Source organism: Athene noctua, chromosome 37 (assembly GCF_965140245.1).
Source record: "Athene noctua chromosome 37, bAthNoc1.hap1.1, whole genome shotgun sequence".
Lineage (NCBI taxonomy): Eukaryota > Metazoa > Chordata > Aves > Strigiformes > Strigidae > Athene > Athene noctua.
Window position 1 is genome coordinate 384,053 of NC_134073.1, and position 13,165 is coordinate 397,217.

The following is a 13,165-nucleotide window of genomic DNA, read 5'->3' on the forward strand; positions in this document are numbered from 1 at the left end:
GCGAACCCCCGTCTCCCAGCGCCCTTTGCGCGCGGAGGGGCGGGGCAGCAAAACGGCGGCTCCTCCCCCTCCCTCCCTCCCTCTACCCAATTGTCGCCGCCGTGACGTCACGGAGCCGCGTGACGTCACCCCTCCCTCCGCCTCCCGCCGCTTTTTCCTTCTCCTCCCGCTTCGCCCCGCCCCTTTCCCCCCTCCCCACCAATCCCCTTCCTCCCTCCCTCCCCGACTCGCGCTCTGATTGGCCGCTCCTCTCCCCCCCCCCCACCACCCCGAGCACCGCCCTCAAGCCCCGCCCCTCTCCTGGCAAACCCCGCCCCTCCCCTCCCACCCCCCTCCATCCCCTTTTCCCCCCGCCGCGCGCATGCGCCGCTCCGAAACCACGCCCTACTCCTGGCAAACCCCGCCCTTCTCCTGGCGCCACGCCCCTTCCTCCCCTCCCTCCGCGCATGCGCGCGGCTCCCCGCGCCCTTTTCCCGCGCAGGCGCCTTCCCGCCACTTCCGGTTTCCCGCCCGGCGCCATCTTAGATCCGGCGGCTCAGGGGGGAACCCGGCGGCGGCACCGAGGGGGGGTTCCCCCCCCCCCCAAGTATTTTTCTGGCGATGGCGCCGCTTTAAGGCGATTTTTGGGGTCCCCCCCCCGTTTCCCTGAAACTTTTCGAGTTCTCAGCGACGTGATTTGAATTTTTTTTCACCCCCCCCCGGAGCTGGAGCCGCCCGGGGGGGGGGAAAACAGAGGGGGGCTGGGCCGACCCCCCCCACACACACACCCCCACGCCCCCCCCCCGGAGCTGAGGGGGCGCCGGTGAGAATTGGAGGGGGTTGGAGGGGGGGAGGGGCAGCTTGTGGGGTGGATTTGGGGGGGTTTGGGGGGCTGAGGGGGGAACTTAGGGGGTGGATTTGGGGGGTTTTGGGGGCTGGGGGGGCACTTTTGGGGTTGGCGGGGCACTTACGGGGCTGGGGGGGTACTTATGGGGCAGACTTGGGGCTTTTGGGGCCGTGGAGGGGTAGTTATGGGGCAGGTTTGGGGGGCTGGAGGGGGCACTTAGGGGGTGGGTTTGGGGGTTTTGGGGGCTGGGGGGGCACTTATAGGGCTGGGGAGGGACTTATGGGGCAGGTTTGGGCGGCTGGGGGGGCACTTTTGGGGTTGGCGGGGCATTTACGGGGCTGGGGGGGTACTTATGGGGCAGATTTGGGGCTTTTGGGGACGTGGAGGGGTAGTTATGGGGCAGGTTTGGGGGTATGGGGGGCACTTGTGGGGCTGGGGAGGGACTTATGGGGCAGGTTTGGGGGGCTGGAGGGGGTACTTGGGCTGGAGGGGGCACTTAGGGGGTGGATTTGGGGGTTTTGGGGGCTGGGGGGGCACTTATAGGGCTGGGGAGGGACTTATGGGGCAGATTTGGGGGTATGGGGGGCACTTGTGGGGCTGCGGGGGGCACTTATGGGTCAGATTTGGGCTTTGGGGGGCTGGAGGGGCACTTGTGGGGCTGCGGGGGGCACTTATGGGGCAGATTTGGGCTTTGGGGGGCTGGAGGGGCACTTGTGGGGCTGGGGAAGGACTTATGGGGCAGATTTAGGGTTAGGGGGGGCGCTTATGGGGCTGGGGGCACTTGTGGGGCTGGGGGGGGCAATTATGGGGCGGATTTAGGGGCTTGGGGTCATGAGGAAGCACTTATGGGGCCTGGGGGGCACCTATGGGGCAGATTTGGGGGCTGGGGGGGTTCTTATGGGGTGGCTTTGGGGGGGTTGGGGGTACTTATGGGGCTGGGGGGGCACTTATGGGGCATTTTCTGTGGGGCAGAGACTGGGGTTCCTCTGGGAGTTGGGGGCAGAGTGCGGCCCCATGGGGGGGCACTTGGGGGGCAGAACTTGGGTCCCTTCTGCCACTTATGGGGCAGAGTGTGACCCCCAAGTCCCTTTTGTCACTTGTGGGGCAGAACCTGAACCCCAAGTCCCCCCGGGAGCCACTTGTGGGGCAGAATCTCCCCCCCGGGGCCACTTGTGGGGCAGAGTCTCCCCCCCGGGGCCACTTGTGGGGCAGGACCCGCACCCCCACCGCCCCCGGGGCCACTTGTGGGGCAGAACCCGCACCCCCACCGCCCCCGGGGCCACTTGTGGGGCAGAACCCGCACCCCCACCGCCCCCGGGGCCACTTGTGGGGCAGAACCCGCACCCCCACCGCCCCCGGGGCCACTTGTGGGGCCGGACCCGCACCCCCACCGCCCCCGGGGCCACTTGTGGGGCAGGACCCGCACCCCCACCGCCCCCGGGGCCACTTGTGGGGCAGGACCCGCACCCCCACCGCCCCCGGGGCCACTTGTGGGGCAGAACCCGCACCCCCACCGCCCCAGGGGCCACTTGTGGGGCAGAACCTGAACCCCAAGTCCCCAGGGGCCACTTGTGGGGCAGAACCTGAACCCCAAGTCCTCAGGGGCCACTTGTGGGGCAGAACCTGCACCCCCACCGCCCCCGGGGCCACTTGTGGGGCAGAACCCGAACCCCAAGTCCCCAGGGGCCACTTGTGGGGCAGAACCCGCACCCCCACCGCCCCCGGGGCCACTTGTGGGGCAGAACCCGCACCCCCGCTCAGCCCAGCCCCACAGATTCTGTGGGTCTGCAGGTGCCGCCATGCCGGCCAGCGCCCGCCCCGGCAGCCTCAAGGACCCCCAAGTGGCCGAATTATTTTTTAAAGAAGATCCTGAAAAACTTTTTGCCGATTTACGGGAAATCGGTCACGGCAGCTTCGGGGCCGTTTATTTCGTGAGTAAAAAAAGAAAATAAACCCCAAAAAACCCTTAAAACGCCCCAAAATTTTCTCTGCGCTTATTAATTTGTATTTTTTTATTAATTTTCAATTTCCAGGCTCGGGATCTCAGGACTAACGAGGTCGTGGCCATTAAAAAAATGTCGTACAGCGGGAAACAGTCCAATGAAGTAAGACACCCCCGGCCCCAAAATCCCCCGATTTCAACCCAAAATCCACCCTGCAGATGCCCAGAGCTCTTTGTTGGCCCCGAAACTGGTTTTATTGGCCCCAAAATCCCCCGATTCCACCCGAAATTGTTGGGGTTTGGCCCCAAATTTTCTCCTACAGACACCGAGGTCCTTCTTGTATTTTTTGGGGTCCCCCGGGTGGTTTTGGGGTCCCCCGGGTGTTTTTGGGGTCCCTCTGCGTTTTTTTGGGGTCCCTTGGGTGGTTTTGGGTTCCATTGGGCAGTTTTGGGGTCCCTCTTGTATTTTTTGGGGTCCCTCTTGTATTTTTTGGGGTCCCTCTTGTATTTTTTGGGGTCCCTCTTGTATTTTTTGGGGTCCCTCTTGTATTTTTTGGGGTCCCCCGGGCGGTTTGGGGTCCCCCGGGCGGTTTTGGGGTCCCCCGGGCGGTTTTGGGGTCCCCCGGGCGGTTTTGGGGTCCCCCTTGTATTTTTGGGGTCCCCCCGGGCGGTTTTGGGGTCCCCCCGGGCGGTTTTGGGGTCCCCCCGGGCGGTTTTGGGGTCCCCCCGGGCGGTTTTGGGTCCCCCTGGGGTTTTTTGGGTCCCCCCGGGCGTTTTTGGGGTCCCTCTTGTATTTTTGGGGTCCCTCTTGTATTTTTGGGGTCCCCCCGGGCGGTTTTGGGTCCCCCCGGGTGTTTTTGGGGTGCCCGGGGCGGGGCTGACGCCGTGGGGGGGTCCCCAGAAGTGGCAGGACATCGTGCGGGAGGTTCGGTTCCTGCAGCGCCTGCGACACCCCAACACCGTGCGGTACCGGGGCTGCTACCTGCGGGGGGCACACGGCCTGGGTGCGGGGCCGGGGGGGTCACGGGGGGGCCGGGGGGGTCACGGGGGGGCTGGGGGGGTCATGGGGGGATTTGGGGGGGTTTGGGGGCTTTTGGGGGGTCTGGGGGGGGATTTGGGGGGGTCATGGGGGGATTTGGGGTATTTGGGGGGGATTTGGGGGGTCTGGGGGGGGGTTTTGTGGTCACTGGGGGGATTTGGGGGGGTCACGCGGGGATTTGGGGGGTCTGGGGGGGATTTGGGGGGTCTGGGGGGGATTTGGGGGGTCTTGGGGGGGTCTGGGGGGGGTTTTTGTGGTCACTGGGGGGCTCTGGGGGGGTTTGGGGGGTCTTGGGGGGATTTGGGGGGGTTTGGGGGGCTTTTGGGGGGTCACGGGGGGGGATTTGGGGGGTCACGGGGGGGGATTTGGGGGGTCACGGGGGGGGTCTGGGGGGTCACGGGGGGGGTCACGGGGGGATTTGGGGGGGTCACGGGGGGATTTGGGGGGTCACGGGGGGATTTGGGGGGTGTGGGGGGGATTTGGGGGGGTCTGGGGGGGATTTGGGGGGTCTTGGGGGGGTCTGGGGGGGGGTTTTGTGGTCACTGGGGGGCTCTGGGGGGGCTTTGGGGGGGTCACAGGGGGTTCTGGGGGGGATTTGGGGGGGTCTGGGGGGGGATTTGGGGGGGGTTTGGGGGGCTTTTGGGGGGTCACGGGGGGGGTCTGGGGGGGTTTTGTGGTCACTGGGGGGCTCTGGGGGGGGTCACGGGGGGGATTTGGGGGTCACGGGGGGGATTTGGGGGGGTCACGGGGGGTCATGGGGGGAATTTGGGGGGTCTGGGGGGGTTTTGGGGGGGTCACGGGGGGTTTTGGGGGGTCTTGGGGGGGTCTGGGGGGGATTTGGGGGTCTGGGGGGGGTTTGTGGTCACTGGGGGCGCAGGGGGGGGATTTGGGGGGTCTGGGGGGGGTTTGGGGGGGGTCATGGGGGGATTTGGGGGGTCTTGGGGGGGTCTGGGGGGGGTTTTTGCGGTCACTGGGGGGTGCAGGGGGGGATTTGGGGGGGTCTGGGGGGCGTCTGGGGGGTATTTTGGGGGTCACGGGGGGTCTGGGGGCATTTTTGGGGGCTCTGGGGGGGTCACAAGGGGTCGGGGGGGGGTCTGGGCCCCACAGACGGGATCTGGGGGCGCGCGGGGCTGGGAGGTGTGGGGCGGGACCCACAGGTGTGGGGCAGGGAGCGTCTGAGGCTCCTTCTGCCCCACACCACATCTATGGGGCTGCCCCATAGCGGGGACTTGTGGGGCAGCCCCATAACTGAGCGCTCTGCCCCCCAAGTTGGCGATGGAGTATTGCCTGGGCTCCGCCTCCGACCTGCTGGAGGGTGAGCGGCGGGATCTATGGGGCAGGGCTGTGGGGGCGGGATCTATGGGGCAGGGCTATGGGGCAGGAGCTGTGGGGCGGGAGCTATGGGGTAGGAGCTGTGGGGCAGAGGGATCCACGGGGCAGAGCTATGGGGCACAAGGATCTGTGGGGCAGAACCATGGGGCAGAGGGAGCTGTGGGGCAGGGTTGTAGGGCAGGGAGGATTCTGTGGGGCAGAGGAGTTGCTATAGGGCAGAGAGATTTGTGGGGCAGAGCTGTGGGGCAGGGGCGCTGCTGTGGGGTGGGGTGCTGGGTGATGCTATGGGGCAGAGAAATCTGTGGGGCAGAGTCACTATGGGGCATAGAGGTTGTTATGGGTCAGAAGGAATCTGTGGGGAAGGAGTCAGGGTGTGGGGCGGCGCTATGGGGCAGGATTAGGGGGCAGGGTTGTGGGGCAGCACTGTGGGGCAGGGTTATGGGGCAGGGTGTGGGGTGGCACTATGGGGCAGGGTTAGGAGGCAGGGTTGTGGGGCGGCGCTGTGGGGCAGGGTGTGGGGCGGTGCTATGGGGCAGGGTTAGGGGGCAGCGTGTGGGGCAGGGTGTGGGGTGGCCCTATGGGGCAGGGTGTGGGGTGGCCCTATGGGGCAGGGTGTGGGGGCAGGGTTGTGGGGTGGCGCTATGGGGCAGGGTTAGGGGCCAGGGTGTGGGGCAGGGTTGTGGGGCGGCGCTATGGGGCAGGGTTGTGGGGCGGCGCTATGGGGCAGGGTGTGGGGCAGGGTTAGGGGGCAGGGTGTGGGGCAGCGCTATGGGGCAGGGTTGTGGGGCAGGGTGTGGAGTGGCACTATGGGGCAGGGTTATGGGGTAGGGTGTGGGGTGGCGCTATGGGGCAGGGTGTGGGGGCAGGGTTGTGGGGCAGGGTTAGGGGGCAGGGTGTGGGGCAGGGTGTGGGGCAGCGCTATGGGGCAGCCCCACAGCGCCGTGCCCCCGCAGTGCACAAGCAGCCGCTGCAGGAGGTGGAGATCGCGGCCATCGCCCACGGGGCGCTGCAGGGCCTGGCCTACCTGCACCGCAACAGCATGATCCACAGGTACCGCCCCACGGCTGCCCCACGGCTGCCCCACAGCGACCCACAGTGACCCACAGTGCCCCACAGCGTGACTCTGCCCCACTGATTCCCGCCCCACAGAGACGTCAAGGCCGGGAACATCCACCTGTCCCACATTTGGCGCCATGATTCCTGCCCCACATCTCTTCTGCCCCACATCTCTTCTGCCCCACATCTCTTCTGCCCCACATCTCTTCTGCCCCACATCTCTTCTGCCCCACATCTCTTCTGCCCCACATCTCTTCTGCCCCACATCTCTTCTGCCCCACATCTCTTCTGCCCCACATCTCTTCTGCCCCACATCTCTTCTGCCCCACATCTCTTCTGCCCCACATCTCTTCTGCCCCACATCTCTTCTGCCCCACATCTCTTCTGCCCCACATCTCTTCTGCCCCACATCTCTTCTGCCCCACATCTCTTCTGCCCCACATCTCTTCTGCCCCACATCTCTTCTGCCCCACATCTCTTCTGCCCCACATCTCTTCTGCCCCACATCTCTTCTGCCCCACATCTCTTCTGCCCCACATCTCTTCTGCCCCACATCTCTTCTGCCCCACATCTCTTCTGCCCCACATCTCTTCTGCCCCACATCTCTTCTGCCCCACATCTCTTCTGCCCCACATCTCTTCTGCCCCACATCTCTTCTGCCCCACATCTCTTCTGCCCCACATCTCTTCTGCCCCACATCTCTTCTGCCCCACATCTCTTCTGCCCCACATCTCTTCTGCCCCACATCTCTTCTGCCCCACATCTCTTCTGCCCCACATCTCTTCTGCCCCACATCTCTTCTGCCCCACATCTTCCCGCCCCACAGAGACGTCAAGGCCGGGAACATCCACCTATCCCACACTTGGCGCCATGATTTCTCTGCCCCACTGATTTCTCTGCCCCACTGATTTCTCTGCCCCACTGCTCCCGCCCCACAGAGACGTCAAGGCGGGGAACATCCACTTGTCCCGCACTTGGCACCCTGATTCCTGTCTCACATCTCTTCTCCCGCCCCACTGATTTTGCTGCCCCACTGACCCCGCCCCACTGACCCCGCCCCACTGATTTCTCTGCCCCACTGCTCCCGCCCCACAGAGACGTCAAGGCGGGGAACATCCACCTGTCCCACACTTGGCACCCTCATTCCTGCCCCACTGATTTCTGTGCCCCACTGACCCCGCCCCACTGATTTCTCTGCCCCACTGATTTCTCTGCCCCACTGCTCGCGCCCCACAGAGACATCAAGGCGGGGAACATCCACCTGTCCCACACTTGGCACCCTCATTCCTGCCCCACTGATTTCTGTGCCCCACTGACCCCGCCCCACTGATTTCTCTGCCCCACTGATTTCTCTGCCCCACTGCTCCCGCCCCACAGAGACGTCAAGGCGGGGAACATCCTCCTGACGGAGCCGGGGGAGGTGAAATTGGGCGACTTCGGCTCCGCCTCGCTGGCCGCCCCGGCCAACTCCTTCGTGGGGACGCCCTATTGGTGAGCCACGCTTGTGGGGCTGAGCCCCACGGCGCTGTGGGGCGCAGGGGAGGGGCCCTGGAGGGTCACCCCGCCCCATTGCTCCGCCCACACACCCCCCCCAGGATGGCCCCCGAGGTGATCCTGGCCATGGACGAGGGGCAGTACGACGGGCGGGCCGACGTCTGGTCCCTCGGCATCACCTGCATCGAGCTGGGTCCGCGCTTGGGGGCGGATCTGTGGGGCTGGGGCTGGGGGGGGAGCTGGGGGGGGGATCTATGGGGCTGGGGGGGAGCTGGGGGGGGGATCTATGGGGCTGGGGGGGAGCTGGGGGGGGGATCTGTGGGGCTGGGGCTGGGGGGGGGGATCTGTGGGGCTGGGGGGGAGCTGGGGGGTGGATCTGTGGGGCTGGGGGGGGATCTGTGGGGCTGGGGGGGAGCTGGGGGGTGGATCTGTGGGGCTGGGGGGGGATCTGTGGGGCTGGGGGGGAGCTGGGGGGCGGATCTGTGGGGCTGGGGCTGGGGGGGGATCTGTGGGGCTGGGGGGGAGCTGGGGGGCGGATCTGTGGGGCTGGGGGGGGATCTGTGGGGCTAGGGGGGAGCTGGGGGGCGGATCTGTGGGGCTGGGGCTGGGGGGGGGATCTGTGGGGCTGGGGGGGGATCTGTGGGGCTGGGGGGGAGCTGGGGGGCGGATCTGTGGGGCTGGGGGTGGGGGGGGGGATCTGTGGGGCTGGGGGGGGAGCTGGGGGGGATCTATGGGGCTGGGGGGAGCTGGGGGGCGGATCTCTGGGGCTGGGGGGGGGATCTGTGGGGCTGGGGGGGAATCTGTAGGGCTGGGGCTGGGGGGGGGGGATCTGGGGGGCGGATCTGTGGGGCTGGAGCTGGGGGGCAGATCTCTGGGGGCTGGGGGGGGGATCTATGGGGCTGGGGCTGGGGGGCGGATCTGTGGGGCTGGGGGGTGGAGCTGGGAGCCTGGGGGAGGATCTATGGGGCTGGGGGAGGATCTATGGGGCTGGAGGAGTATCTATGGGGCTGGGGGGAGACGGATCCGTGGGCTGAGAACACGCGTAGCGGGGACATCTGGGGCAGGGAGGAACCTGGGAACGATCTATAGGTCCCGGGTCAGATCTATAGGGCCGGGAGGGATCTCTCTATGGGTCAGAGACCAGATCTATGGGTCTGACCCCCAAGTGCTCCCACCCCACACTCCAGCGGAGCAACGCCCCCCCCTGTTCCACCTGAACGCCATGAGCGCCCTGTACCACATCGCCCAGAGCCCCGCCCCCTCCCTCCAGCCCTCCAATTGGTGCGTTTCACCCCCCCAAAAATTAAAAAAATCACCATTTTCACCCGCCAGCCCCCAAAAACACCCGAAATCACCCCAAAATCATCACCCGGGGTCGGGGGGGCGGGGGGGGGGCCAGGTCGGAATATTTCCGGAATTTCGTCGATTCCTGTCTCCGAAAAATCCCCCCGGAGCGACCGACCTCGGACGCGCTGCTCAAGGTGGGGGCAATTTGGGGGGTTTGGGGGCAATTTGGGGGGTTTTGGGGCGGTTTGGGGGATTTTTGGGGGGTTTTGGGGGGTTTTGGGGCAATTTGGGGGGTTTTGGGGCAATTTGGGGGGTTTTGGGGCAATTTGGGGGGTTTTGGGGCATTTTGGGGGTTTGGGGGCAATTTGGGGGGTTTGGGGGCAATTTGGGGGGTTTGGGGGCAATTTGGGGGTTTTGGGGCGGTTTGGGGGATTTTTGGGGGGTTTTGGGGCAATTTGGGGGGTTTTGGGGCGGTTTGGGGGGTTTTGGGGCGGTTTGGGGGGTTTTGGGGCAATTTGGGGGGTTTGGGGCAATTTGGGGGGTTTGGGGCGGTTTTGGGGGGTTTTGGGGCTGTTTGGGGGGTTTTGGGGCTGTTTGGGGGGTTTTGGGGCGGTTTGGGGGGTTTTGGGGCAGTTTGAGGCGTTTTGGGGCGGTTTTGGGGTGTTTTGGGGCGGTTTGAGGCGTTTTGGGGGATTTTAGGGCATTTTGGGGGGTTTTAGGGCGGTTTGGGGGGTTTTGGGGCAATTTGGGGGGTTTTGGGGCGGTTTGGGGGGTTTTGGGGCGGTTTGGGGGGGTTTGGGGCGGTTTTGGGGCAGTTTGGGGGGTTTTGGGGCAGTTTGGGGGGTTTTGGGGCGGTTTGGGGGGTTTTGGGGGGTTTTGGGGCGGTTTGGGGGCGGTTTGGGGCAATTTGGGGGGTTTGGGGGCAGTTTGGGGGGAGTTGGGCTATTTGGGGCAGTTTGGGGGTTTGGGGGCGGTTTGGGGCATTTTCAGTTCTATTTTGGGTCTTCCAGGGGCATTTTGGGGCCATTCCGGATCGGTTTGGGTCACTTTGAGCCTTTGTTAGCCCTTGGCCACCATTGGCCATCGTTGGCCATCGTTGGCCATTTTTGGGTCTTTCTTTGTTGGCCATTTGGCCCTCGTCGGCCACTATTGGCCTCCGTTGGCCACCATTGGCCATCGTTGGCCACCATTGGTCATCGTTGGCCATTTTTGGTCATCATTGGTCATCGTTGGCCATATTTGGTCTTTCTTTGTTGGCCATCCGTCCACTGTTGGCCGCCATTGGTCATCGTTGGCCATCGTTGGCCGTATTTGGTCTTTCTTTGTTGGCCATTTGGCCATCGTTGGCCACCGTTGGTCATCGTTGGCCATCGTTGGCCACCGTTGGTCATCATTGGCCATCGTTGGCCACCGTTGGTCATCGTTGGCCACCGTTGGCCACCGTTGGCCATCATTGGCCATCGTTGGCCACCGTTGGTCATCATTGGGCATCGTTGGCCATATTTGGTCTTTCTTTGTTGGCCATTTGGCCATCGTTGGCCATATTCGGTCTTTCTTTGTTGGCCATTTGGCCACTGTTGGCCACCATTGGCCACCGTTGGCCATTTTGGGTCTTCATTGGCCACTTCCACCCTGTTTTACTCATCATTTGCTACTTTTGGCCATTTTGGAATTCCTTTTCCTCACTTTTAACTCAATTTGTGGCATTTTGGGGTTACTTTGGCTTCCTGGGGGAGGTTTTTTTTAACCAATTTTGGCTTTTTTCGCCCCGTTCCAGCACCGTTTCGTGGGGCGGGCGCGGCCCCCGCGGGTGCTCTGGCACCTTCTCCAACGCACCAAAGCGGCCGTGCGGGACCTCGACAACCTCCAGTACCGGCGCATGAAGAAAATCCTCTTCCAGGAGGGGCCCGACGGCGCCGCGCCCCCCGAGGACGACGACGAGGTTGGCACCTTTGGGGGCGTTTTGGGGGGTTTTGAGGCGTTTTGGGGGGTTTAGGGGCGTTTTGGGGGGTTTTGAGGCGTTTTGGGGGGTTTTGAGGCGTTTTGGGGGGTTTTGAGGCGTTTTGGGGGGTTTTGAGGCGTTTTGGGGGGTTTTGAGGCGTTTTGAGGCGTTTTGGGGGGTTTTGAGGCGTTTTGGGGGCATTTTTGTCGGTTTAGGGGCGTTTTGAGGCGTTTTGGGGGCATTTTTGTCGGTTTAGGGGCGTTTTGAGGCGTTTTGGGGGGTTTTGAGGCGTTTTGGGGGCGTTTTTGTCGGTTTAGGGGCGTTTTGGGGGGTTTTGAGGCATTTTGGGGGGTTTTGAGGCGTTTTGGGGGCATTTTTGTCGGTTTAGGGGCGTTTTGAGGCGTTTTGGGGGGTTTTGAGGCGTTTTGGGGGCATTTTTGTCGGTTTTGGGGGGTTTTGAGGCGTTTTGGGGGGTTTTGAGGCGTTTTGGGGGGTTTTGAGGCGTTTTGGGGGGTTTTGAGGCGTTTTGGGGGGTTTTGAGGCGTTTTGGGGGGTTTTGAGGCGTTTTGAGGCGTTTTGGGGGGTTTTGAGGCGTTTTGGGGGCATTTTTGTCGGTTTAGGGGCGTTTTGAGGCGTTTTGGGGGCATTTTTGTCGGTTTTGGGGCGTTTTGGGGCGTTTTGGGGGGTTTTGAGGCGTTTTGGGGGGTTTTGAGGCGTTTTGGGGGGTTTTGAGGCGTTTTGGGGGGTTTTGAGGCGTTTTGGGGGGTTTTGAGGCGTTTTGAGGCGTTTTGGGGGGTTTTGAGGCGTTTTGGGGGCATTTTTGTCGGTTTAGGGGCGTTTTGAGGCGTTTTGGGGGCATTTTTGTCGGTTTTGGGGCGTTTTGGGGGGTTTTGGGGCGTTTTGGGGGGTTTTGAGGCGTTTTGGGGGGTTTTGAGGCGTTTTGAGGCGTTTTGGGGGGTTTTGAGGCGTTTTGAGGCGTTTTGGGGGGTTTTGAGGCGTTTTGGGGGCATTTTTGTCGGTTTAGGGGCGTTTTGAGGCGTTTTGGGGGCATTTTTGTCGGTTTTGGGGCGTTTTGAGGCGTTTTGGGGGCATTTTTGTCGGTTTTGGGGCGTTTTGGGGGGTTTTGGGGCGTTTTGGGGGGTTTTGGGGCGTTTTGGGGGGTTTTGAGGCGTTTTGGGGGGTTTTGAGGCGTTTTGGGGGGTTTTGAGGCGTTTTGGGGGCATTTTTGTCGGTTTAGGGGCGTTTTGAGGCGTTTTGGGGGGTTTTGAGGCGTTTTGGGGGCGTTTTTGTCGGTTTAGGGGCGTTTTGGGGGGTTTTGAGGCATTTTGGGGGGTTTTGAGGCGTTTTGGGGGCATTTTTGTCGGTTTAGGGGCGTTTTGAGGCGTTTTGGGGGGTTTTGAGGCGTTTTGGGGGCATTTTTGTCGGTTTTGGGGGGTTTTGAGGCGTTTTGGGGGGTTTTGAGGCGTTTTGGGGGGTTTTGAGGCGTTTTGGGGGCATTTTTGTCGGTTTAGGGGCGTTTTGGGGCGTTTTGGGGGGTTTTGAGGCGTTTTGGGGGGTTTTGAGGCGTTTTGGGGGGTTTTGAGGCGTTTTGGGGGGTTTTGAGGCGTTTTGGGGGCATTTTTGTCGGTTTTGGGGGGTTTTGAGGCGTTTTGGGGGCATTTTTGTCGGTTTAGGGGCGTTTTGAGGCGTTTTGGGGGGTTTTGAGGCGTTTTGGGGGCATTTTTGTCGGTTTAGGGGCGTTTTGGGGGGTTTTGGGGGCGTTTTGGGGGGTTTAGGGGCGTTTTGGGGGGTTTTGAGGCGTTTTGGGGGGTTTTGAGGCATTTTGGGGGGTTTTGAGGCGTTTTGGGGGCATTTTTGTCGGTTTAGGGGCGTTTTGGGGTGTTTTGAGGCGTTTTGGGGTGTTTTGAGGCGTTTTGGGGGGTTTTGAGGCGTTTTGGGGGCATTTTTGTCGGTTTAGGGGCGTTTTGGGGGGTTTTGATGCGTTTTGGGGGGTTTAGGGGCGTTTTGGGGGGTTTTGAGGCGTTTTGGGGGGTTTTGAGGCGTTTTGGGGGGTTTTGAGGCGTTTTGGGGGCATTTTTGTCGGTTTTGGGGGGTTTTGAGGCGTTTTGGGGGCATTTTTGTCGGTTTTGGGGGGTTTTGAGGCGTTTTGGGGGCATTTTTGTCGGTTTAGGGGCGTTTTGAGGCGTTTTGGGGGGTTTTGAGGCGTTTTGGGGGCATTTTTGTCGGTTTAGGGGCGTTTTGGGGGGT

General features: G+C 63.0%; 1 protein-coding gene across 1 annotated transcript in view; it reads left to right on the top strand.

The window, feature by feature from the left end:
• The first annotated feature begins 571 nt into the window (after positions 1-571).
• Positions 572-13,165, top strand: part of LOC141972902 (serine/threonine-protein kinase TAO2-like) — a 31,282-nt gene continuing 18,688 nt past the window's right edge. The window contains 12 exon segments of the mRNA XM_074930963.1: positions 572-802; positions 2,618-2,757; positions 2,860-2,931; positions 3,670-3,756; positions 3,758-3,772; positions 5,077-5,122; positions 6,093-6,189; positions 7,573-7,686; positions 7,791-7,882; positions 8,877-8,970; positions 9,089-9,170; positions 10,754-10,918. Coding sequence (XP_074787064.1) covers positions 2,626-2,757; positions 2,860-2,931; positions 3,670-3,756; positions 3,758-3,772; positions 5,077-5,122; positions 6,093-6,189; positions 7,573-7,686; positions 7,791-7,882; positions 8,877-8,970; positions 9,089-9,170; positions 10,754-10,918 — 996 coding nt within the window. The 5' untranslated portion in view covers positions 572-802; positions 2,618-2,625.